This window comes from Propithecus coquereli, unplaced genomic scaffold, assembly GCF_000956105.1.
Source record: "Propithecus coquereli isolate 6110/MARCELLA unplaced genomic scaffold, Pcoq_1.0 Scaffold179, whole genome shotgun sequence".
In the NCBI taxonomy this organism is placed as follows: domain Eukaryota; kingdom Metazoa; phylum Chordata; class Mammalia; order Primates; family Indriidae; genus Propithecus; species Propithecus coquereli.
Genome location: NW_012142634.1, coordinates 932322 through 956662, shown reverse-complemented (window position 1 = coordinate 956662; position 24341 = coordinate 932322). Strand labels below are relative to the sequence as shown.

Genomic DNA, 24341 nt, shown 5'->3' with positions numbered 1-24341 from the left:
AGGTAAGACAGCCCCTCGAGAGGCCCTGGGGCTCTGTAGGTTGGTTCAAAGGCACGAGAAATCACCATGGCTCTGAGATGCAGGACGGCTTCCTGGAGGAGGTGGTGTTTGAGACACCTGGAGAGAGAAGCAGGAAGGTTTTCAGCTGTGGGGAGGGATAGTCTATGCAGAGGCCCGAGCTGAGCCTCCAGAGAGCTCCAGGAGGGAAACTGTGGCCGCAAAGCAGGAGAGAGGTTCCGGGAGCTGCGGCCAGGAGGGTGGCGAGCACGGGCTGGAAGGTCCCACGCGGAGCTGCTGTGTTACGGAGGGGCCGAGTAGAGAAGCGACTCCAACAGAACAGAGCTTTAGGAACGCAGGACTACTGTTCTCTGCCAGAATCAGCGGCCACCACAGCCGGTCTTAACTTCAGAGTCTACCGAGCCCAAGGGCTTCACTTTGCAGGAGCAGGTGAGAGATCAGAGAGGCTGCCTGACCTGAGGCCAGACACCAAAGGGCCTTGGCCAGCCCTGGGGTGCAGAGCTCCTGCCTGCGAGCCCAAGGCGCCTGTTAATGGGCTCAGACTGTGGCCGGCTCTGCGGAGTGGGCCAAGGATCGCGCGTGCGTGCGGTAGACCGTATGATAGCCCAGCAAGCTCCGGAGCTAAACACTGGCAGTAAGACTGGGCATCTTGGCAACAGTGGCCAGGACCTGGCTTCTGGGCCAGGCATGGCAGGAACCTTACAAATCTACAATCCCCCAAGCATACGTGGAACCCTTCTGAACTATAGAAGTGGTTTATAGTTTTAAATGGTTTATAGCATCATCTCCCATATACAATGCTGGGAGGGTGAGATTTTCCTATGATGGGCTTAGTTGAGAACTTCAGGGTCCAGTAGTAAGACCCCAGCCACAAATGGCTATTGAAAGTTAAGTGTAAATTGATTAAAATGATACAATACTAGAAATCCAGTTCCTAAGTTACACTAGCCACCGTTCAGGCACTCAACAACCACATGTGAGAAGGCACAGAATAGATAATTTCCATCATTATAGAAAGTTCTATCAGACAACACTGGTTTATAGCTGAGTCAACTCTGTCCTAGCCTGCAGGACAAGTCCAGCCACCACCTGTTCTTGTAAATAGTTTTACTGGAATGGAGCCATGCCCATTCATGCACGTATTGTGTGTGTCTGCTTTTGCGCTGCAGTAGCAGAGCTGAGTAGTTGCCACAGCAATGGTACAGCTTGCAACGCCTAAGACATTTACTGACCCTTTATAAGAAAAGTTTGCTGACCCTGGGTGTAGACTGCCAAAAAGTTGCATGAGGATCTTTTCTGTAAAGATGCTCATTGGCATCTCCAAGAGCCACTAGTGGGTCCCAAGCACATGTCTCTTCTGGACAGGAGGCAGGGGACACAGAGCTGCCAGCATCAGTGCTGAGCTCCCGGGGACCCAGCATGCCCACCCCCACGCAGGCACCTCCTCTAGGGCGACCAACCTCAGAGACAGGCAGTGGGGGTATGACATTTGGGCGGCCGCAAGTCTACCCAAAAAACCCACACGCTAGAAGGATTTTACTGTTTGCTTTCTTTATTTTTTTTTTCATTCTTCCCAGGTCAATGAGGCAGCAACATTAATAAAACATGAGACACAACTTTTCTTGCATGAGAATTCAATAACCCCTCTCAAACTGATGCTCCACAGAGAATCCTTAGAGTTTTTCATCAAATTTAACCTAATTTGGAAAATCTGGCATTCCACTTACAAAAAATAACTCCCGTACTGATGTCAGGCCCACTCAGGAGTGCTCATTCCACAAAGCCGCAATCCCTCAAGCGCAGAGAGGGCTGCAGGCCAGCCCTCTTCTGATTCATTCCAAGGTCTAGCAGGACAACGAGGAGATCCAGGCTAAATTATCTGGTGCCTCAGGACGGCTGGCACCTCTGGCCCTCCCTGCCTAGGGCGCCGCCACACCAGGGATACCGGTTCTGCAGGGCGTTTGGGGGGTTCTTTGTGGACCCACTGAGGGTACAGCAAGCCCCATGCTCACTGCCCAACAATCGCTCTTGAGTCATCTCGGCTTCTCTCCTTTTATGAACACAATGTTTTGTTGAAAAGGAAAACCGAACTGATTCAAGAGGCTTACTGATGCTCACTTGGTAATGTCCCTATTGTCAACAGAATGCAGAATTTATCTGTAGCAGCGTGGAATGTCCCAGGGCCAGAGAGGGCGGATTCTCTTAGGATGCCTGTGAGCATCTCAATGGCAACCTTTGAGACAGCTGGGCTCCGGGAATGCTGCAATGTTAGTTGCGCAAATCGCAAATGCACATGGAACTCTTGTTGTCCCGCAGAGGGAAGCAAAGGTGTCCCTCCCTGTGCATCCCGGAGGCGGTGAGCGGGCAGCTCCTCCCTCTCAGATTCCCAGGCTGACCTGCCGACTTCTCTCACTCGCACCAGCCTTTCTCTGCTGCTCTGTCCAAGTTATTTGGATAAATGGGAACAAAAAAAGGAAAACATCCTAAGCCTCCGCCCCCCACTCTGGGACCAGCCTTGCAATGCACACACTCTCCCAGGTGCCTCTTGAATTACAGAGAAAACAACAGTGAGTGAGGCCACTATGCAGCTACTACTGGGTTGGTTTAATTTGCCCAAGTCCGGGATGTGTCTCAAGGGTCCTAGAGGGTCACCCGCGCTGTCGTCTCTTCCTCCCCCGCAGCTTGAGCCGCCTGGCGGGCAGGTTAACAGGCTGCTTCCCAAACTTCTCCATGATCTCTCTGATCCTGGCCAGGTTGGTTTTGCTGAGCGTGAAGTCACACCGAGTGGCCCCCATGTCGTAGCCAACCATACAGTTCTTGGTGGACGCGGTGAAGCCGTCTGCCTTTGCTGTGACCACGTACTCTCCAGGGTTCAGCAGGCGCCAGTAATCTCCATCGCTGGCTGTGAAAAGCAAACGGGGAGAACTCAGGGAAGTTTTTTCCTAATGTAGATATCACCAGCCCCGTTCCATGACCAGCCCCCAGGGCCAGAGTGAGACGCTGAGGCCGGCAGAGTGGAATTGGAGCTCCCGCAGATACAAATTCTTAATGCATCTTGGAATCCAAGATGCTGTCCTCCCTGGAAACTGCCTTAATGGTTTTAACAGGAAGGGCGCTGAGATGTGGGCTCCCTACAGCGTTAATACACATGAGCAGAGGGGCAGAAATGATCACGATCATTCATACTCCTTGCTTGGTGACAACAGGGGCCATTCATTATGAACTTGAACTTCCAAATGGTGTGCCCTCACCACAAAATGTCATCTTGAAAAGCCATCAGTGCATGGCTTCCTGCTTCCCCTAGCATGGCTACAACGTAGAATAACAATTTCCACAAGGGGTGCGGCTCCTCACTTTGACAAGAGAAGGAAAGGACTATACGGGCTGAGCCGAATGACCCAGGGAAGGCCTTGCATCTGCACCTCATGCCATGGCCGGGGCCTAGTTAGCCCTGCAGATGCAGGAGCATCTGCACAGGGAAGCTGAAGGCAGAGAGGGCCTTGAGACCTTCGAGACCCCTGCCAGGGCTGAGGCAGAACCCCCTGGCTCCCAGGTACCCCACCGGCCAGTTACCCACCAAGCACCTAATGGGACTCGGGTCCATCCTTAGTTCTAGGATAGATCCCTGTTGCATAAAGATGGGTTCTAGGCCGAGGTCACTCCTCCCAGGGGCCTACAGCCTGGTGAGAACACTTGGATCCATGACACATTCGAAGCTATGAAATAGCAAAGAAGACACCAGAGACCCTTGGGGAACGCAGCACATGGAAGGACGAGGCTAGCCTTGATTCACGGGACCCTCTGAGTGACTCCATGATGCCGGCTGCTCCCTTTCTATGTGAGTAATTTGATGCCCAGAGAAGTATAATATCCTGCACGAGGTCACAGCTAGTCATTGGCCAGTCTCTCAATGTCCTGCCCGGTCTAGAGATTTGGTGCCAGGCAAAGAAGAGAAAGGCTGATTTGACCAAGTGCTAAGTAGGCCCTGGCTGAGGTTTCCTTGTCTAAGTAAGTCCTGGGATCTTCCAAGGGATGGATGAAAACTGTGTGTGTGCGTGCGCGCGCGCGTGCGCAAACACACATCACCCATGTATACAGACACAACACTTTGAAGCATCACGTTTAAATTCACATTATAGCCCTGATTCATCTGAGACACCCTGGGCAACACGGTGAGCTCCGGGGAGCACAAGAAGTCACTGAAAAGGAAACAAGGAGGCAGCTATTTGCCACCCGTGCACAGTCGGCTAACGGCAGACAGGACTCCACCGGAGAGGCCCAGGTGCACACACACGAGGGAGGTGGCTCCCTGGTCTTTCTCAGCACTGTGTCCTGTGTCTTCCTTCAGTGAAAACGCAAGGTTTTCAACTAAATGAAACGCCACTCCATGCCATTTCAGAAGGCAAGCGGTGCATCAGGCAGTCTTGGTCACGAAACCAGATGGTCTGAGCCCCACAATGCAATTGGCCTTTTGCAACATCCCTGTGGGCTCCCTGCATAGGAGGACAAGCCCGCACGAGCCGCCTCCTCCACGGGTCCTCCTTGTCCCCCTCCCTCCCTCCTACCAGACCCTGTGTCCTCGAGTGGAACCTGCCTCCTTTTCCCGTCTTGGTCCCTGTGTTAAGCTGTAGTTTACTCCTCAGCATTTAACAGTGTGTCGTACGATACATCCTCAATTCGATACTGAGCGGTTCTCATTCTCTCTGCTTCCACTGCTGACCACCGGGAAGTCCCAGGATCATCCATTTTACAAAACGCACAAAAGGCTGTGTTAGCGTCCCACGGAGTGGTCAGGTCTGTGCTCAGTGGTGAGCATTCCGGGGCGCCACAGTGGAGGCTGCCAGACAGCAGGCCTTGCTCGGCATGGGTGTACAGAGGGGCAACCCAGGCCCAAAGAACGTCCATGCATTGGCAGGTCTGGTCAGTGCCCACCAAGCAGAGGACAGTCAAGTGGGGTCTGAGCCCGGCGTGTGGCCAGCATGCTTACATGCATCTAAAGCCTCCCTCCCTGTGGAACTCCATTTAATGCTTCTGTTTATTTTATGCAAAATCCCTCTAGAAATAAAACTTGTCAGATCACATAAGCCTCAGACGGAAATCAAGGCAAATTCAGAGCTTTTCTGGAGCACTGAAAGATGCTGAAACAAAATAAAGCGCCGTGTGTGAAGTGCGGAGCATCTGCCGTGAGAATCACACTGGGAAATGATTTATGGGGGGAATTAAGGAGGAGAGACGCATTTCCCATTAGCTCATCAAAATAGTCTCCTTGATTGCCGGGGCTTGAAATTCAGAGCCCATTAGGCAAAGTATTCTCATCCCAGCTTAGGGGGCCCCAGGGCCTTTTTATCTCCCACTCAGTTTAAAACCCTCATGTTTTCGCACATTGCATACGAGGCGCCAAATAGTCCAAGGAATGTTCCAGGCTCTTTTATGAGTTACTCTTTTAAAGGAGCTTATAGGCAATGTTTCGAATCCACGCTTGTTGAACTAATAAATGTATAAATGAATAAGTGAGTGAGGAAATGTACATGGATGCCTATCAGGGGATACGGTGTACAAAATTCCATGCTATGCAGTGAGAGATCTCATGGTCCATGGCTATAAGATCAAGGTCAAGTGGTAGGAATGTTCAGAAAATATTATTGAGTGAAGAAATTGATAACTAGATAGAAAGAAGGTGACGTATGGCATTACACAGCTGTTTACTATTTTGTGGCATTTCAGACACATTTCATCTATTTTGAATAATTGGCCTTCTATGCCAGGGACATCAGCAGGCAGCCTGGCATGGAAGAATACACAGCCAGGTCCGAATCCCAGCCTCACTCGTCCTAATGCCCCAAAGTCTCTGCTTCCTGGAGGGTCGAATGGGATCATTTGCTGGTAGGAAAGGCTCTGTTCACATCTGAACAAGTCCGCAGGAAAGGGCCTCTCCTACCACTCACGTGAGACAGTCTGGGGCTACAGAAAGGAGCACTGGACTTGGAGTCTCCAGCGCTTGGCTCTAATCAGCTCTGCCGCTTGCTGTGCAATCCTGGAGACACACGTAACGTCCGTTCAGCCATTCGCTCAAGAAGTAGTCACTGAGAACACCCACCAGCGTATGCAGTGTGCTTGGATCTCTGCCCTCGTGGGGGGTGGGGGGAGGCAGAAACAATTAGTAAGCACAAAAAATATTAGCTTATTTTACAATATGTTAGAAGTGCCACGGGAAAAGGACAAAGTTGGGACAGGCAAGAGGGACCAACAGGGCAGCAGGGCAGGCGTGCAGTGCTCAGCAGGGTGGTCGGGGTTGGCCACACCGAGATGGTGACATCTGAGCAAAGACCTGAAGGGGACGAGGATGGAACCAGGGGACTCCCTGGGGAAGAAGGCTCAGGTGGAAGGAGGAGCGACAGAGATGAGCCCACACGTGGCTTGGTCCACAAGGAAGAGTGAGGATTGGGTGGTGGGCAGCAACCATCCCTGCCTGCCTGGGGCTGGGGGGCTTCCTGGGACACGGCATTTTCCGTTTAAACTGGGCCATCCCAGGTGATGACAGCCTGGGGCTCAGAGGGAAAAGCTGGACCTGTCGAGGACCTTTGTTTTCTTACCACTTTGTAATGAGCAAAGCACAGGGCAGCCTCTCGGTGCGGCTCCCGCAGAGCCTCCGCAGGGTATTTTCCAGCCCGCCCAGGAGTCAGAGACCCGGACTCAAGCCCACTCACCTCTCAAACCTTCAGCGGGTCAACTAACCTCTTGGAGCTTCTTTTAACCCAGACAAGTGGGAAAGAAAGGCCCGTGTCCCTCAAAGGGCTCGAGGGAAAGAAGTGAGAGAAAACACGCACGCAGGTTCTTTGAGAACAGATCACGTGAGAAACAGCACCGCGTTCCTGCTGTTGCTCAGTGACCCCTGGGCTGCAGGACTGTCTTTTGCTGTCCTGGGGTGGTGCGGCCGCTTTGTAAGTGCATTTAAAAATGTGAGATTATTTTGGAATTTTAGGAACTGAAAACCGTGTTTGGTTTATAAGACCCCAGGTCTTACAATCCCTTTTCTTCTATGGAGTTGGAACAAGATTTTAGCATTGATTTTTAGAGATCATCCTCTGACTTTCAGATTATCTAAGATTCTAGAATTTTCTCCTTTCCACTGGAATGCAAATCACATGCGCCAACTCTGACTCGTTAACACCACTCGTGACTTATAGCAGGTGGGAGCTGGGTCTCCCTGCTGCAGTTCTTCATGGGCCTCATTTCCACAGCTAACGACAGCATCGAGAAAATAGGATTGCTGTGAGGAGCAGCTGAGTTAATACATGTAAAGCTATTAAGACAGTGAGCTTATTGTTAATGATATTATTATTTAATCTTTCCAATACCTAAGTCTTCCTAAAACATCATGTTCAGTGGTTTCCTGTGGCTTAATGGAAAAACTGCATCTTCCCCATCCTCTGTGGATGGGCACCGAAGGCCGACCCTAATCTCCCAGCGGTCCGCTGCTGCCGCCCTTGTGGGACTCTCCAAGCCAGCCCTGCTGCGTCCACCCGAGCCTGCAGCTTCTGCCTCTCGGAGCAGCCTGCCTGCCCGCCCCTGTCCCAGCAGCGCTCACTGCACGGGCCACATCCTGCCCGGTCTGGGAGCCAAGCTGCCTACGTATGTCACAATCCCGCAGAGAAAGAGCTCCTTCCTCAACTTCTCAGAAACTTCCATGGAACCTAGAAGGTGGCTGGCTGCTCCACGCCCGTCCTGCAGGAGGGACAGGGATGAGCCAGAGAGCACAGGGTACAAAGCTCGCTTTCGAGGCCTCTTGAACAGTGGAGAGTCAGAGGAAGGAGCCTCTCATTCGGCTCTGAGTAGGAAGTTCCTGGCACTCAGCTGATGATTGTAATTCAAGTAAAACACTTCAGGACAACGGGTATTTCTTGCCAAGAAATAGTTTGTATGCATTTGCAGTTACCTGTTCGGATGTCGTGGTTAACGCCTTCTACGGAGATAACAGCATTTGGAATTCCTTTTCCGTGCAAATCTCTCACCACGCCTTTGATGCCGCGATGAATCTGCTCAGCAAACAGGATGAGACACAGGGTGAGGTCCCAACCAGCCCTGGACACAGCCAGCGCAGCGGACCGGGCTGTAAGCCTAAGGTCGGCCCCGTCCCCACCAGGAACTCCCAGCACCACATCTCGCTCAAAAGGCTCGCCGGGCCGTGTGTGCATTTGCTGCGTAAACTCTTCTGCACTCCCTTTGGGCCCGTGCACCAGAAAATCTTCCATTAGAATTAAAATATTCCAAAGGCTTAAAAAATATTAGGATCTGAGATAGTTCATAAAAATATACCCACTAAAAATTGGAATTTAATTTTTATAAGCACATTTATTTTGACTTTCCTGGACTATACGGACTTAATGACTTAACAGTCGGAGAGGAAAGAAAAGAATCAAAGAGACCTTCTTACAAGTGACAGCTCTGTGTGGGCCTCTCCCAGTGATTAGCCGTGTTACAGCACAGACACCAACTCTGAACCTCGTGCCTCAGTTTCCCTATCGGTAGAATGATGTGACAATCCAAGGTGACCTACCATCATTTCCAGTGGCTTTCTTTACACATATTACTGTGCCCAGGCATTTTACCCATAGGAGGCACTTTGGCTAAATTGCATCATTACTTAAGAATGATCAGCTTGCTACAGTCAAGGCCTTCTCTCTTTACATGTATGCAAAAGGAAAAGAGCCTTCCCTCAAGAAACTCCAGGGTGGGGGCAGAAGCTCCTTGAGTGAGACATTTCCCTAAAAGAGAAGAAGAGGCCCACACCCTTCTGTGCCAGGGAAGCTCACTGGGGGCTGCACCGAGCCTGCCAGGACCCCCAAGGGGCAGACTCAGATGCTCCATCCTGGTTCCAAACTCTGCCAGCTGTGCAGAGGTGCAGCCACAGGGACCAGGAAGTTGGCAGTCCAAGCCCTCAGCTGAGTGCATCTTCTGACTCGTCTCCGACCACTCTGGGGAGAAGGGCAACCTCCGTGTAGCCTCAGATCTCACTTCCTGATGGATGGCGGAGAAGATGGAGCCATATGTCTGATACTTACAAATGGCAGGAGCCCTGACGCTCAGCATTTGTTTTTGTTTATTCCTTTGGTTTCCAGTTAGTCTGTTTCTTAGTGGGGCTAAGTTAGTTATAACACTAAACTAGCACTGGTTAACTCATTAATGCTACAAGATGGGCGTGTCCTTGAGAGCATGGGGCAGGGAAGGTGTCTGAAGTCCCTAATGAAGACAGCAAGGGCCCTCCCCAGCTGGCCAGCAGAACTTCAGTTGGTACTTGTTATACCTGCTCCCAGGTAACTCACTTCTGCCACCTGCAACAGTGACTCTGGAGGCCTCGGGGAGGTGTTTGGGCTGAATTGTGTCCCCCCCAAATTCATATATTGAAGTCTTAATCCCAGTGTCTCAGAATATGACTGTATTTGGAGAGATAATCAAGTTAGAATGAGGTTGTTAGGGTAGGTCCTAATCCAGTATGGCAGGTGTCCTTATAAGAAGGCCCAGAGGAGGGATGCCTAAGGGAGGACCAGGTAAAGAGACAGCATGAAGGCAGCCACCTGCAAGCCAGGAGAGAAGCCTCAGAGGACACCATACCTGCCAGCACCTTGATCTTGGGCTCCCAGCTTCCAGAACGGTGGGAGAATAAATGTCTGCTATTTAAGCCGCCTGTTCTGCGGTATTTTGTGATGGCAACCCAGGCGGACTAAGACAAGGGGCCTATTCGTGTTGACTCAAACATGTATGGCCTGCTCCCCACAGAGCAGCACGAGAGCCCCTGGACTGGTGCCACCCACCCTGAGCCAGTGGCAGCGATCGCCGTGAGTTTAGAGCTCACTTCCTTGGGGTCCGAGCGAGTGTACACAGACACTGGCTCCTTGCAACGCTGTGGCCCCAGGTGGCCACAGTCTACAGAGCTGACTCCATCCCATGCTTTCAGCCACCTCCTGGGCCTCATTCTTAGCTAGTCTCCCCCAGCACGGCCATGTGCCAACGCCGTACCTGCTCCATGAACACGATCAAAGATTCCCGGTTGTTCTCCCATTCCTCGGGCAGCTGGCTCTCGTGCGGGTATTTGTCACAGCCCACGTAGATGGACAGCTCGAAGCAGTTTGTGTGAAGGTAGCTGAAATCGTTCAGACCTGCCAAGCCAATGGGACAGCATTGTAATGGAGCAGTGCTCAACGCGGCACAGGGCAGCAGGGGTCGGGGGGGCAGAAAGAACATTTAAGAACATTCAGAAGACTTCAATGAACAGGGCAGTGACAAGTATCTACTATAGATAAAAATTTGCTTTTGAGCAAATGTGTGTGGGTTGGAGAGACCGGGGGGAGAGCATGAGGCTAGAACGGTTTATGGCGAGGACACAAACATGCAAGGGCGTCTTTGACAAAAGAAGGACTCAAATAAGTGCTTTTTAGATAAAATATCTATTTCATTAAACTCAGTTTAACACATCGTTTTTAGAATAACAGTATCATCAATTGCCACTATAGATTTTAAGTGTTTAATTAAATGTATCTCTATAGTTATGCTGTCTCGCTATAGCACTGTGACAGTTCTTTATTCTGATTCGTAACACAACTATCCCTACCACCACTGGTGAGTGCCTGACACAAGCCAGATCTGTCCGGAGCATCTGTATCCATTAGGCCACTTAATCTTCACCCCAAACCCAGCAGAGGTAGATGGCATAGCAAAGTTCACAAATAAGAAAACTGAGATTGAGAATGGGGAGAATCGTATCCAAGATCACGTGTCTGGAAAGGGCTAGACTTGGGGCTTGAGCCCAAGTCTGTGTAACAACAAATCCTTGCTCTTGTCCCCACATAGAGCATGGCTGGCTGGGGACAGCAGGGCACACTCACTCACCCAGGAAGCCCAGTCTGCAGCCCGATGGGCCCACGTAGGACAGGTAGCACCCAGCCTGGCACGTGGTTGGCCTCTGTTTTCATCTCCCAGGGCTGCCGTTACAAACGACCACAAACTGGGTGGCTTAAAACAGCAGAAACTTATTCTCTCACAGTTCTGGAGACCAGAAGTCTGAAATCAAGGTGTCTGTGCTCCCTCCACAGTCTCCAGGGGAGAATCCTTCCTTGCTCCTTCCAGCTGTTGGTGGCCCCGGGCGTTCCTTGCCTTGAGGCTGCATCGCTCAGATCTCTGCCATCTTCTCACGGTTTTCTCCTCTGCTTCCGTGTCTTCTCTTCTTCTGTCCCTTATAAGGACACTGCCCACTGATTTTAGGGCCCATCCAGGTTTCCCAGGATAATCCCATCTGGAGACCCTTAACATAATCACACCTGAAAAGACGCATTTTCCAAATAAGGTAACATCCGCAGGTTCTGGGTTTTAGAAAGCAGACGTGCTTTGGGGGCCACCACTCCACCCGCTGCACTGCCCAGTGTTTGTGAAATGCATAGAGGAGTGTTAGACGGCAAGAAGCACTGGTGGCTTTCTTCCCGACACTTCTGTTTTTGAACAGGATGATTAGCAGGCTATGTTCCACGTAAGTGTCTGGAGGCTCCTCTAAACCCAGCCCTCCCTGGGTTCTGAGGGTCAGCGTCACAGAAAGTGGAAGTTGGGTGGGCCGGGCTCCGCACGGACCCAGAGAAGGAGAGGGGCTGCTGAGCGCCCACCAACCACGCTCTCGGACATCCTTTCTTCCTCCCTTCTCACTGAGCTCACCGTGGGACCCACTCCTGCGATGCTCCGTCTAAACGTCTGTTTCAAATCCATGGCTTTGGATGTCAAGAGCAACTCTGTATCAATCTGCTAAAGTCAGAGGCAAGATGGTACCCAAGATAGGGCCAGTCCCTGCCGGATTCCAGCTGGGAACCACGCACGTGTCATCACAACAGACCTCAGAGCACACTCGTGAGAAAACCAGGAACAGTAAGCACAGTGGCGTGAGAGGCCAGGAGGCGGCAGTCAGTGGGGAATCCTCCGCACCGGCCTGGCCGGGTTAAGGGAGGTTGGTCAAAGGTCATCCAGTCACCTCCGCAGTGAGGCATTGCAGAGGGCAGGAGGAGGCCAGGGGACAACAAAGTCACTGGTGAGCACAGGTTTGACTTCCTGGGAGGGCTGGACTCCTCTCTGCACATAAAATTATCATTATTCCCACCCTTTTAGGCCTTGCTAGTCCTGAAATAAATGTGATATTTAAAAATCCCAGAGTGACCTGCCACTTAGCAATATGTGTTCAAAGCACTAGAAGTTCTAGAAAAATTGGCAGCATGACGAGGAACCAGCAGAGCTGTGGGGAGGCATGGGCCTTGTGTCCAGAGAGTGTCGCCTTGACCAGGGAATGGCTTTGAAAGCCAAATGCCACTTCCTGTCTGAGGCACGTAGACGAGGGGCTGTGACCTCCCCAGTTCTTTACAAGCCTTCAGTCCTGGGCGGGGATGGCAAGATGTTCCCTTGTGTTCTCTCTCTGACTGGACTCCTTCTCTTATCACCACTTCAACGTGGAACGCAGAGACGTGTCCCTGACGCTATCACACGCCCGCTTCTCTGCGCAGGAGAGGGTGGGCACTGCAGCGAGGAACAGGGAGGACCATGGCCCTCTGGAACGAGTGTGCGCATTGTGAATGGTGAGCATTTGAAATGTGCGACCCTGCTCGCCGCCGGCCCACTCCCCAACACGTGGCGCGTGGCAGTGCACTGTCCACGCGTGGGAAAGAGCTGAGCGGAAAGGTGGAGATGCGGGGGGAGGGGAGGAAATGAGAAATCATATTTCATTAAACTACAAAGACGTGAATCTGCAGACTTCGTCACACCGCCAGGAAGAAGAATGACTAAAAAGGCTCGAGCCACCACGTGGCTCTGCCACAAAGTCCCTGAAATAACGGAAAATGTAATTGATAGGAAAAGAATCAAACGCTGTCAATGCGATTATGCAGCAGCCCCTTCTCAGAACCTACTGCTGACCCGACACTGGGATCCAGCTGTGTCCAGACCCGACTCAGTCACCGCAGCCACGAAACATAAACAGACGTCGCGCTGAAAGAGTTTTGTAGGGAGGCTTTTAGGGCAAAAATTGAAAAACAAAAGTGTTTTTGCCATCGGGAAATTTTCCTGACAGAGATTTGCATTTATTTTTTTATTTCATGATGGAGACAGATAAGATGCCTCTGCTTGCTCTGTGACCGAGAAAACACGGCAAGCTTGCACATGTTCTCGCATGGTCACAGAAACGAATATTCCTACTTTTTTTTCTTTTCCCAAGGGTGGAAACATACTTGAAAAGTAGCAAAATAAAATAATATTAAAGCTAATTAATTAGTGTGGTGAAACAGAGAGTAAGGATATGCTCATAACACGGATTTCGTGGCGAGCATGCTACTGAAAGGAAGGAGTTGTGGGAGGGGGGAACTTGTCATAACTGAGCCTTTCTGGTAAGTCAGAAGCTGGGCACAGCCACGCCCTGCCCTGATGTGATCCTCACAGCATCCCAGAAGGAGATGTTACCATCGTCATCAGCAGCAGCAGCATGCCCATTTTACAAATGGAAAGTATGAGGGTTCAGAGAGGTAAAGTAACTTTCCCAGAGTCACACAGTAATCAAATGATAGAGTAGGCTTTAAGCCCCCGTCTATCTGACACAGAATATTTTTCAAATTCATCATGGGCTTGATGGACCCTCACAAAGTGAAGAAATAAGCAATGCGCATTATGCCTGGGGTCTTGCGATCCAATACAGAGGGACCTTAGGGAATAGGACCTCCTCATCCCCCCTGGTTTAGGAACCTGGGCTGAAAACAGTCCTGACATGCGGACCACGGGGTCCTCTGGCTGCTTCAAGGGGGTTCCTGAAGTCTCTAGTAGAAGTCCCAATGTGGATGCCAGGAGCAACACCTCCCACCGCCCACACCGCTGGCGCTGACCACGCGCTGTGGCTGGGATGGGGGCCCGGCATGCTGACTGCCAGTGGGTGGCGGATATGTACGAAACGGTCTTCACCACATGTCGGGTCTCAGAACACCCCTGAAGCTCGGAGTCACTTCACCCCTGAGCTTGGGATCAATGCCCAGCCCCTGCTGCGGGTTGACAGCACGGGACATCGCCCAGAATAAGAAGGGCTCCGGGCGAGAAGCCCTGCTTCTGCGCCAGCACGAGCACGCCCTCTGCTCCTCCCTGGCTTTTCTGATTGTTTGGTTCGCTCCAATATTGCCACTAAGTCCAACTGCACCCATCTCTAGCCCTGTAAAATCCGAACAGCGCAGCGGCTAAGAGTAGGCCACGGTCAAACAGACACCAGCTCTGCTCCTTCCTCACGTGAGCAGATCCCTCTGGAGCCGAGCCCCAGTCGTGTATTTATGACCCGGGAGGAAGGCACACCCCTCCAAAGCCCGCGGCAAGGATCACAGGCGGGCTCCTGTGACTGCTTAGTCAAAGGCCCGCACCTGGCAAGTGCCTGACTATGGCATCGTCCTTTAGCAATAATGCCGCAGGCAACAGTGGTCATGGCAGCCCGCTGTCGCTGGGCCTGTGATGTCCCCTAGGCCCGGACAGAGGCTTACTTCCCGCGACGGTGTGCCAGGACGCCCCGTTGACGGTGCCGTCCTCCTTCTGGAAGTCTTCCGTGTGGCACACTCTGCGCCGGGCGTCTGTCATCAGGCGGTGCGTGGAGGCGTAGGAGTAGGCCAGCCAGCGGAACACGTGGTCGTCGGGCGTGGGGGTGTGCTCCTGGGTCTTCCACGGAGACCGCACCATGTCGTAGGGGTAGGCCACCACCAGCTCGCCCCCCTGCAGGTTGCCGCCCAGCACAAAGGGGATTTTTTCCATCCACGCTATGACTGCTCTGGTCTCCGCGGCCACCTGTGAGCATTGAAACTGATAAATAAAGTAGGAAGGAAACTGCTTTCTTTCTCTAGCTTTTAAAATAGGAGCATATTCGAAAAGCCATTATTTTATGCAATAATCTAAGGAAAATTTGGAATTTCAAAACCTGTCCTGGGAAAACTTAAAGGAAACTTAAAAAGGCTTCTAAGCCAATCAGAATGAATGGGCTTTATTTGGACCTGATTTAAATAAACTGGAGGGTGGGGGATGGTAACAGAGGAAACACGAACACTGACCAGGTATTTTAGAATAGTAAGAAATAATTTATTTTGATATAACAATGGCAAGACTTGATGGTGTTAAAAGTGCATCCTGATTTTTCAGGGATACCTACTGAAATATTTGCAAATGAAATGATATAATGCCTGGGATTTGCTTCAATAATCTGGAGGAGGAGGAGAAAGTGGGTGAAGGGGTATTTGAAACATGAATTGATTCAGTGTCAAAGCTGAGAAGGGTCCACGGGGATCCTTTATAGCTTTCTAATTTTGGATGTTTGACATTTTTTTATGATAAAAAGTTAACAGAAGAAAAGAAAACTGTGTTAAAAGCTAAAATTGTAAAGTTTGATATGGTCAAATACTGATCAGTGAATCAAATATCTGTCATAAATTACGAATCTCTATGAAGATAATTTCTGTAAGATAAAATCGATAATGACAAAGAAATAAACACTGGAAATCATTTAACTGTGCAGTATAGAGAATTGATTAAGGAGTGAAATGGACTTGATGGGATTCATTTAAGTTTTGTTTTTGCTTTTTAAACATATCAGGGACCCTGGATCGGACTAATCATAGAACTAGTTCATTTCACAGTGTCATTGTGGGTCTGTGCTTGGTCCTTTTCTGTTATATATTTTAATACAATAAACACCTACAAACCCACCATCCAACCCCAGGACCAGATCTCAGGAAAACTGTGCCTCTTGATTCCATCTATCCACCCTCCTGCTTCCCGCCAGAGGTAATCACTATATCCTAAAAATGACATGATTCACATTCTCTCTCTTTTGTCTTATCCTATATGTGTATGCCTAAAAATACACCATTTAGTTTTACTTGCTTTTGATCCAAAGGCAGGGGCGGGAGAAACCATACCGATGCTTGTCTTTTGCAATTTGTTTTTTTCCTCACTCAGTTTTGTATGTCTAAGATTCATACCTATTGTTGAATAAAGCTTTGTTCAGGCTTTTTCACTTCAATATGAAGATCTCATTTATCTATTCTTACGGTGATGGGCATTAGATAATTTTAATTTTTTGCCATAGTAAACAGTGTTGCTTTGAACTTTCTCATACTGTCTTCTCCTACACATGTGCTCGAATTTGTCTTGCATACATCACCAGAACTGGAATTGCAGAACCATAGGGTATATAAATATTCCTCTTTACGAGGTAATAAAATTATTTTCCAAACTTGTGCTAATTTACACTCACCCACAATGTGTAAGAGATCCATTGTCCCACGTCCCCTCCAACACCTGAGTATTGTCAGACTTCTTAATTTTGCCAAACAATGAGTGTAAGATGTTCTCCCACCTGCATTGCATTAGTACTAGTGAGGGAGAACATCCTTTCATGTTTATTAATCATCTGTCTCCTCCTCCGTGAATTGCCTCTTCATGTCTTTTGTCCATTTTTCTACTGAGCTGTTTATATTTTTCTTATTTGTTATTCTTTACATATTTTAAAATTCTAATTTTCTCAGTTATATAATTTGCAAATAACTTCTTCCAGTTTTTAGCTTGTCTTAGTGGAATAGAGGCAATGGCCTGCAAAAAAAAAAAGGAAAAAGATGTTTTCTGTCTCTTTAAAACTTCTCCCAGTCTTTTTGGGAACTAAGACCTGCATCCCTGCATTGGGCAGGTGGTCTGAGGGGCAGGGGAGTGTCTTTTGTTCTTTGTGTTACAGAAAACAGCTCAGCTGAACTGTCGGCTCCATCCCAGGTGGGCCTCCCAGGTGGGCGGAGGTCACAGGCTTTGTCTTCAGGCAGAGATAGAACATTAGAATCATCAACTATAGTTAAATTACAATAGCCTAGAACTGAGTGTCCTCCCTTTAAAAGCTCTGTATTTCTGCTTATGTAGAGGAATTTGGACTCTGAGCCAATAGTCTGCCATTTTCCTCCTTTGCAGGCAAAGTAATAAACTTCTCTTTCCTTCTCCTCAAACTACTTGTTCTTATTCTTCTGATGTGGCCTCGAGGACAAGTGCTGAGCTTTTGGTAACATTTAACATTAACATTTAAAAAACTTTTAAATCTCTTATTGCCATGTAGTTGGATTTATTCATTGTTTATGATTAATGCACTTTGCGTCTTGCCTAAAACAGCCTTCCTCATACTGAAGGGTATATTCTAAAGTTTTACTGTGAGATTTTATTGTGAATGATTATTAAATTTTATCAAATGCTTCTTTCAGTAGACAAATTGCTTCATATTATTTCTTTGTTTTCTCTCATTTCATTGACTTTTGCTCTTTCTAATCACAGTCTTCCTAGTTTCTTTGGGTTTCTTCTGCTATTCTTCTGCTAACTTCTTAAGCTAGTTTATTTTCAGCCTTTGTTCTTTTGCAATAAAATCACTTAAAAGTATAGATTTACCTAAAGCACTAATTTTTGCTACACTCCAAAAATGTTGATATGTAATATTTCCATTATCATTCAGTTCTATTTTTTTTTTTAGTTGTCAGTATGAATTTTTCTTTGATCTATTCTTTTAAGTATTATGTGGGAATTCTAGGAATGCCTCTTACTGGAAACTGAATTATCTAAGAGGAGGTTTTTTTAAAAAATTTTCTAAATACATGATGATGTTTTCATTAATCTTATTACTGTCTTCTAGTTTAGATGTTCTGGAGCAAGGTCATGGTCTGCCTGAATCCTACTCTCTCAAATTTGCTGAGATTTCCTTTACAGCCCAGTTCATCATCAACTTTTGAAAATGTTCCACAATTATTGAGAAGAATATTCTCTAATTATTGGTTGTTGCATTCTTATAGGCCCCTTATGTCAAGCCTGTTAATTTTGTTATCCAAATCTTTATGTTTGCTGATATCTCATCTATTTAATTTATCTATAATTGAGAAAAGGTATTGGTGATGACAGACTGGTGTAATTCTCCCTATAATTCTAGAGAAGGACAAACTCAAAAAACCAAATTCTGGTCTGAAAGCAAAGACTGAGATCCAGGGCCTTTGTAAGCCTGTGCTAAAATAATTACTTATCTCTCGTAGCCTCAGGCCTACAAAAGCTGGCATCCAAATTCCAATTTTGGTTCAAATGTTCCCAAATTATAACATCACTTGAATTCTCACCTTCGCCAAGTGTCATTAGGACATTAGTTGGAAAAAAAAACCAAAACAAAGCAGGGGTTCTGTGGGTTGGAATTAGGAAACATGAGGAAGGACCAGAAGACAGAAGACTCAGAGGGCTACCCCCCATCTCTTGCCCGCGTCGGCGCCGTTGGGCCCCCTAACTAAGCCAAGTGGCACGGCCACTGTCTGTCTCCATCACTGTACTGCTTGCTCTTGAGGGCCTGGGTGACACTGTACTGTGAGTCACTAAATGAGACCACCGTGCTGGCCTCCCCGAGTAAGTGGCAGCCCGACGTGCTGTTCTGGATCCAGGCTGCAACTCTCAGGCTGAGCAGGAGAGCTGCTGTCCTGTACCCAGCTCCTGGGGTTCCTCGATGGAGACATCATTTCTGAGCTTGCAACGCGTTTGCCTAAAATACAGCACTTCCCAGCCTTCCCTGCAGTGGCTAACACCATGTGCAACTGGATTCTGGACAATGATCTCTAAGCAGGAGCATTATGCAGGAATTCTAGCAATGCCTCTTACAGGAAGTTGAATTATCTGAGAGGAGAACTTTTTTTGTAAGCCCTTTCCCTCTTCTTCCTTCGCAGACATGACAGCTAGAACACCCACTGCCACCTTGGATTATGACCTTGAGGGTGAATGTGGCATGCTAACAAGGTCGAGCCAGAAAGATGGATGAACCCTGGTCTCCTGATGGTCATGGGGTTTCTATTCCACTGACCCATCTGCCTCCAGGGCACCTTTATGTGACAAAAGTAAGAAACTTCTACCTTGCTAAGCCACTGTTATTTTGATTTTTCTATTGCTGCAGCTGAACCGAACACTAACTTATACACCTATCAAGGCAGACCTCGAGAAGGACAAATACGACCAAAGAATAAGGGTAAAGAGGCCAATTACTGTGGTCAGAGAAGGCAATAAAAGGCACAGGGCATTCTGCGAAAATTATTTCTTCTACAACATACTCTTTGTGAAACAAGACCTGAGAAATTTGGGGTAAACATTTATCATCCAATTTCACTTTTCTTTCCAAAGAAACACCACACAGAGTAATCCCGTGGGGACTCACTAAAATAAAAATAAAATATATGAAGCACTCTGTGAAGGCTAAGGACAATTTCACCGTGGTGTGGCTGACAGCGGTGAGGACGGCCATGGCAGTAACAGCATGCACACTTCAGGAAAGGCTGTTTTGGTTTTGCAGCACTATATATTTGTTAAGAAATATAATTAAATGATTTCGCTTCTAAGAAGAATCTCCCCGAATATCAATTTAAAAGGTAGTTATTATCTAGCACATTTCCCTGCTTTTTTAGAGAAAACATGAAAGAAAAAGTGGTTTTGTCTCGTTGTTAAATGTCACATCCTCTGCAAATACCAGCGGGGTTACGCCTGGCCTTCCGCTGCTCTACAAATGCGGGATATTTTTACTCACCGTGGCATTTTCCGACAGAAACCACTCAGGGATTGCAATATAGTGATTGGGAGCTTTCCTCAGGCTGTTCTGCCGGTCCTCGGCCTCCCAGAGCAGCGTGTTTAAGTCGGGGAAGTTGTTGTTGATGTCTATCCCGTCGTGGGTCCAGCGCCCCAGGGACCAGCCCCCCAGCTCCGAGCCCTGAGAACAAATCGGAGTGTGAGGAACCCACAGGCTGCAGCGAAATCCTGACTTTCTGCCATACTAGATGCACCTGTGTCCGCCCCCCCTTGGGGCATCTCTGGATGCCCTTTGACCCAAGGATGGCATCCCAAAGAGAATGCTGAAAAGCCTTCAGTTAATATTCGGTGGGTAACGGGTGATGCAGCCACTTTCTTCAAGGAGGGAATGCAGAGGCCACCCCTGCTCAGAGTATTGGTCCCATCTTTCACCCTGCCCTCCTCCCTTCCACGCTGCTCAGCAGAACCTCTGAGTGGTGACGCGTCCATCATCGCAGGATCAAGAGCCGCCACAGCAATGCATCCTCCCTGCCTTGCCACGAGTCTGGCTCACTATTTAACACGCAGATCCCTAACAACTGTGTGCACCAATATACACAGCCCAAGTTCTGCACGTCTGCGCTCTGTAACATAAAGCTTGCATTTGGTAGGTACCATTGCTTTAAATACAGTTTTCCATTTCATCCCCACACATTGTGATATATCAGTCTGGATACACAACACGATATAATACTAACTATGCTCTATATTCTCTATATACGTAAGTCTATTAGTACATATGTGTACTCCATGCATACTTATCATCTGTACAAATTCCGCATCATAACTGGAACAGGAGATATAAACAATATACCAAAACAACAAAAACAACTCTCCTCAGAGGACTGATGAGAGAATTAAAGGCAATAACCAAGGTTAGCGCCACGATCAAGTGCTCAGGCAACATAGGTGTTCCTATTGTACACTCATCATTGTATGTGTGGCAATATTGTTATCTCGTTCACTTTCTCCATTTAGTTGGCATGTCCAGCTCTCAGGGTCACCGTAATTCTCAACTCCTGCTTTGCATCTTGCGTAAGCATTGTGGGCTGCCCTGTGTCAGCAGAGACACTCAAACGTAAAGCTTGTAAGGTGGGATTTCACAGACTCCTGGCCGGGCATACTCTGGAGCGGGGCTTTGCCGCTGGCGTGGGGGAGGGGTGCAGGGCCATTACCCCTTCATAGGCCTTCTCGTAGCCATCGGGGTTGAGAGAGGGGAGGATGTGGATCCGGGTCTCCTCCACCAGGTGGACGACGCGCTCATTCCGGGCCAAGTACTCCTGGCACAGGAACTGCAGCAGCAGCAGCAGGAGCTCGCGGCCCAGCACCTCGTTGCCATGGGCGCCGGCGATGTAGTGGAACTCGGGCTCACCTTCACGCAAAGACGGAGGGAAACAGGTGCATGCTGAGATGCTCGCAGCCAAACAGTGCTTATCACATTGTGTTGTGGGAAAATCTCTGCATAATACTAATATAAACTTACAATTTCAGCCCTATTCTTTCAGTTAAACCTCTACAATTATGTCAGGACAATTTCTTTGTTCCCAGACAGTCAGGTATATAAGAAAATATCTAGAAAAAGCATACGTGATACCAGTCACGCAGTGATAATGTTCATTCTTATTTACCAAGAACAGATAAAATAGCGTAGCGTTTAGGGTTTACAATTTACAAGTTGAACATAAGCCACAGCAATTATTTTTATCATCTGGGAGGCAATTATTTTTCTTAAAAGAACTTTCTAGTAAGTTTTACAAAGACACAAAGATGAATGAATATAAGCAGAAAACAGTCTATCAGGCAAATCGGCAGTGACACCATTTTGTAAACGGGGCAGTCTTGGAGTTTTTCCTCCTTCAAAGCTCAGCTTTTGAAACATTGGGGGTGCTATGGTTTAATGTATGTGCCCCCCCAATTCCTATGTTGTTCCCTAAGACTCAATGTGATTGGTGCCCCTATACGAGGGCTCCAGGGAACTAGTCTGCACTTTCGCCCTTCCCCCGCGCCACGTTACGACACAGCTAGAAGGCGCCCCAGCGGGGCAGGCCCTCTCCAGGCACTGAGCTGCTGGCACCTTGGTCTCGGACTTCCCGGCCTCCAGAACAGTGAGCGATAAATCTCTGCTGTCTACAGATCCCCCACCTCAGGTATTTTGCCACAGCAGCCCGAGCAGACTCAGGCCTGGGCTTTGTCAGCTCTGGGCAGAGGCAGATGACACAGCTCCTTCCTTCCCTCCCCGGCAAAGCTGCTGCCGTGGGGACACTGATCTCACCAGCACATGAAGCTTTCGCCATGTAAAAGAAACCTGAGATGTTGATGAATGTTAAAGTTGAATGAATCAGACAAATCTTTGTACCTAAATATCAGCAAAGTTCTAAAGATCTCCCAGATTTACTAAAAAAATAAAAAAAGAACCAGAGAAGCCCACCCGACCTGCAGGAACACAGGCTGGGGAGCGATTGGGTGGGAAATGGCTGAAAAACAGGAAATATCTAAAAACAGAATTGAAACTTTTTTTAAAAAGGGAGGGAAAGCTTTCTAATTTGAGCCATTACTGATCACAGAGTACTGGAAGAGAAGGAAATTCTGTCCTAACTGTCCCCAGCCACTTTCTTCCCTGGCTGTTGTGACTAGAAGTGGAGAACACAGAATTAAATATGGTCCCCTTGGAGCAAAGGCGGGTATTTCTAGTTTAAATAATTCTATGGACCCTATCGTAAGATCAGACATCAACAAGTGCAGAATTTGTCTATGGAGAGGGTCACTGCATGGACAGCTGGTGCCCTGTTTCACGAATGTTCTCAGGTTACCGGTCTCCGGCCTCCCAGAGGGCCCTGCTTACCGACTTCGTGCTCCCCAGGGTGGTCAGAGATCTCCACGGCATACAGCTTCAGGCCCTGGTGGCTTTTGCCGATGTTGTAGATTCTGGTGATATTGGGGCACATTTCGTTCACGACCTTCATCAACTGAAATGCAAAGTGGGTTGAGGGTTCTGAGCCATGTTGCCTACCCATGAAAGGGGCGGAGCCCAAGAAGACAGCGACCTCCTGCTCTGCTCCACAGCCCCCCGAACTCCCCACCCTCCCACATCCCAGCTAGTGTCACCTCCGCCCAGAATGCTCCCCTTGCACCCCTTTCCCAGGATAGTCCTCACCCTTCCTCCCAGCACCTGCTCTATCCTCGTCTCCTCTAGGAAGGAGCTCCTGGCCATCACCCCCACCCCGGCCCTGTACTTACCACCACCTCCTGCTGTGGTCTGAATGTGTCCCCAAAAATTCATGTGTGGAAACCTAATCCCCAAGGCAATAGTATTAAGAGGCGGAACCTTAAGGAGGTGACTAGGTCATGAGGGCAGAGGACTCACGAGTGGGATTTGTGCCCTTACAGAAGAGGCCCAAGGGAGCTCGTGTGCCCCTTCTGCCACGTGAGGACACAGCAAGAAGGCGCCATCTATGAACTAAAGTGAGCCCTCCCCAGACACCCAATCTGCCGGCGCCTTGACATTGGATTTCCCAGCCCCAAGAACCGTGAGCATTAAATTTCTGTTGTTTCTAAGCCAGCTAGTTTATGGTATTTTTGCTACCACAGGCCAAAGGGACCAAGACCCCTCCTTTGGTTGTGGTTATCACCTCCCTGGTGGAGGCTATCACCTCTCTTGATTGTGTTCCTTACTTTTTCACTGTGATTTCCTGTTTTCTTATTGTCCCTCACTAGACTGCAGATGCCTGAGGGGACAGATTGAGCCTTTTATATTTCTATCCCTGACCAAATAAATATTTCTCACTGAATATCACTTTTTTCATAATTTAGTGAGCATCTACCTTGTCAGGCTGAGGACTCAGACGCTGCCCCTGCCCTCCTGGAGCCTGCGGGGCAGCACTGGACAGGAGGCAGGCAGTGACCCCCGATTCACAGGTGCTAAGGAGGGAGAGCGCAGAGTTGCCATGACAATGGGAATAATGGGGTTAATTGGCAGGAAAAGCAGGTTTCAGCAAGGAAGTGAAATAAATACATGCTATTTTCTGAATTTTGTCTTTAAACTTAGCTAGTCGGATGCGAGAATGAGACAGGCTGCCAAATGAGGTGAGGACAGCTCTGCCAGTCACAGGAGAAAAAGCTGCCTGGGGAGGAGGGCCAGGGACGCCTGTCCCTGCAGGTTGACTTGTCTCAAGGGTGGAACAAGCACCTGTGAGTTAGCTGCAAAGTGGCTTTGACTGGCTGGGTTAGGTGTGTTCAGCAGTCCCCAGGTGAAAGATGTTTACTCACTCGATGTTTACAGAGGAGCCTGCTCCGCACCAGGCAGCGAGCTCGTGGTGGGGGTTGGCGTGTTCCTGGGACAACTTCATGACAGTGTGCTAAAGAGCAGGAGGGAAGCTCGGGTGCTGTAGAAGCAGAGAGGGAGAACATTCCAGTAGGGTGGTCGGTGGGTGGGTGCCTACTAGGGAGGGCGCCGTCTCTTTGAAGGACACGCCGCCACTGAGCGGCAGAAGCAAGGAAGGGTGGGGACCACGTGGACCCGAATGTGTTCTAACAAGCTTCCAAAAAATTCCTGATCTAGCGAATTATCCATAAAGTGGCCTTGTAAAGTGTAAATAAACAAATCTGTTGCAAATTTTATGGTAGGTTAAAATCTATGAGAACTGGCAAATTGGTATTATGTCGAATTTATGATACAG

At 48.8% G+C, this 24341-nt stretch overlaps 1 protein-coding gene across 1 annotated transcript in view; it reads right to left on the bottom strand.

Moving 5' to 3' along the window:
* Positions 1-1547: 1547 nt before the first annotated feature.
* Positions 1548-24341, bottom strand: part of CPXM2 (carboxypeptidase X (M14 family), member 2) — a 100709-nt gene continuing 77915 nt past the window's right edge. Inside the window, exons 8-14 of the mRNA XM_012642394.1 lie at positions 22508-22631; positions 20841-21037; positions 19628-19807; positions 14553-14850; positions 10036-10175; positions 7955-8054; positions 1548-2920 (exon numbers count right to left, since the gene is read on the bottom strand). Coding sequence (XP_012497848.1) covers positions 2667-2920; positions 7955-8054; positions 10036-10175; positions 14553-14850; positions 19628-19807; positions 20841-21037; positions 22508-22631 — 1293 coding nt within the window. The 3' untranslated portion in view covers positions 1548-2666. The remainder of the gene's footprint in view (positions 2921-7954; positions 8055-10035; positions 10176-14552; positions 14851-19627; positions 19808-20840; positions 21038-22507; positions 22632-24341) is intronic.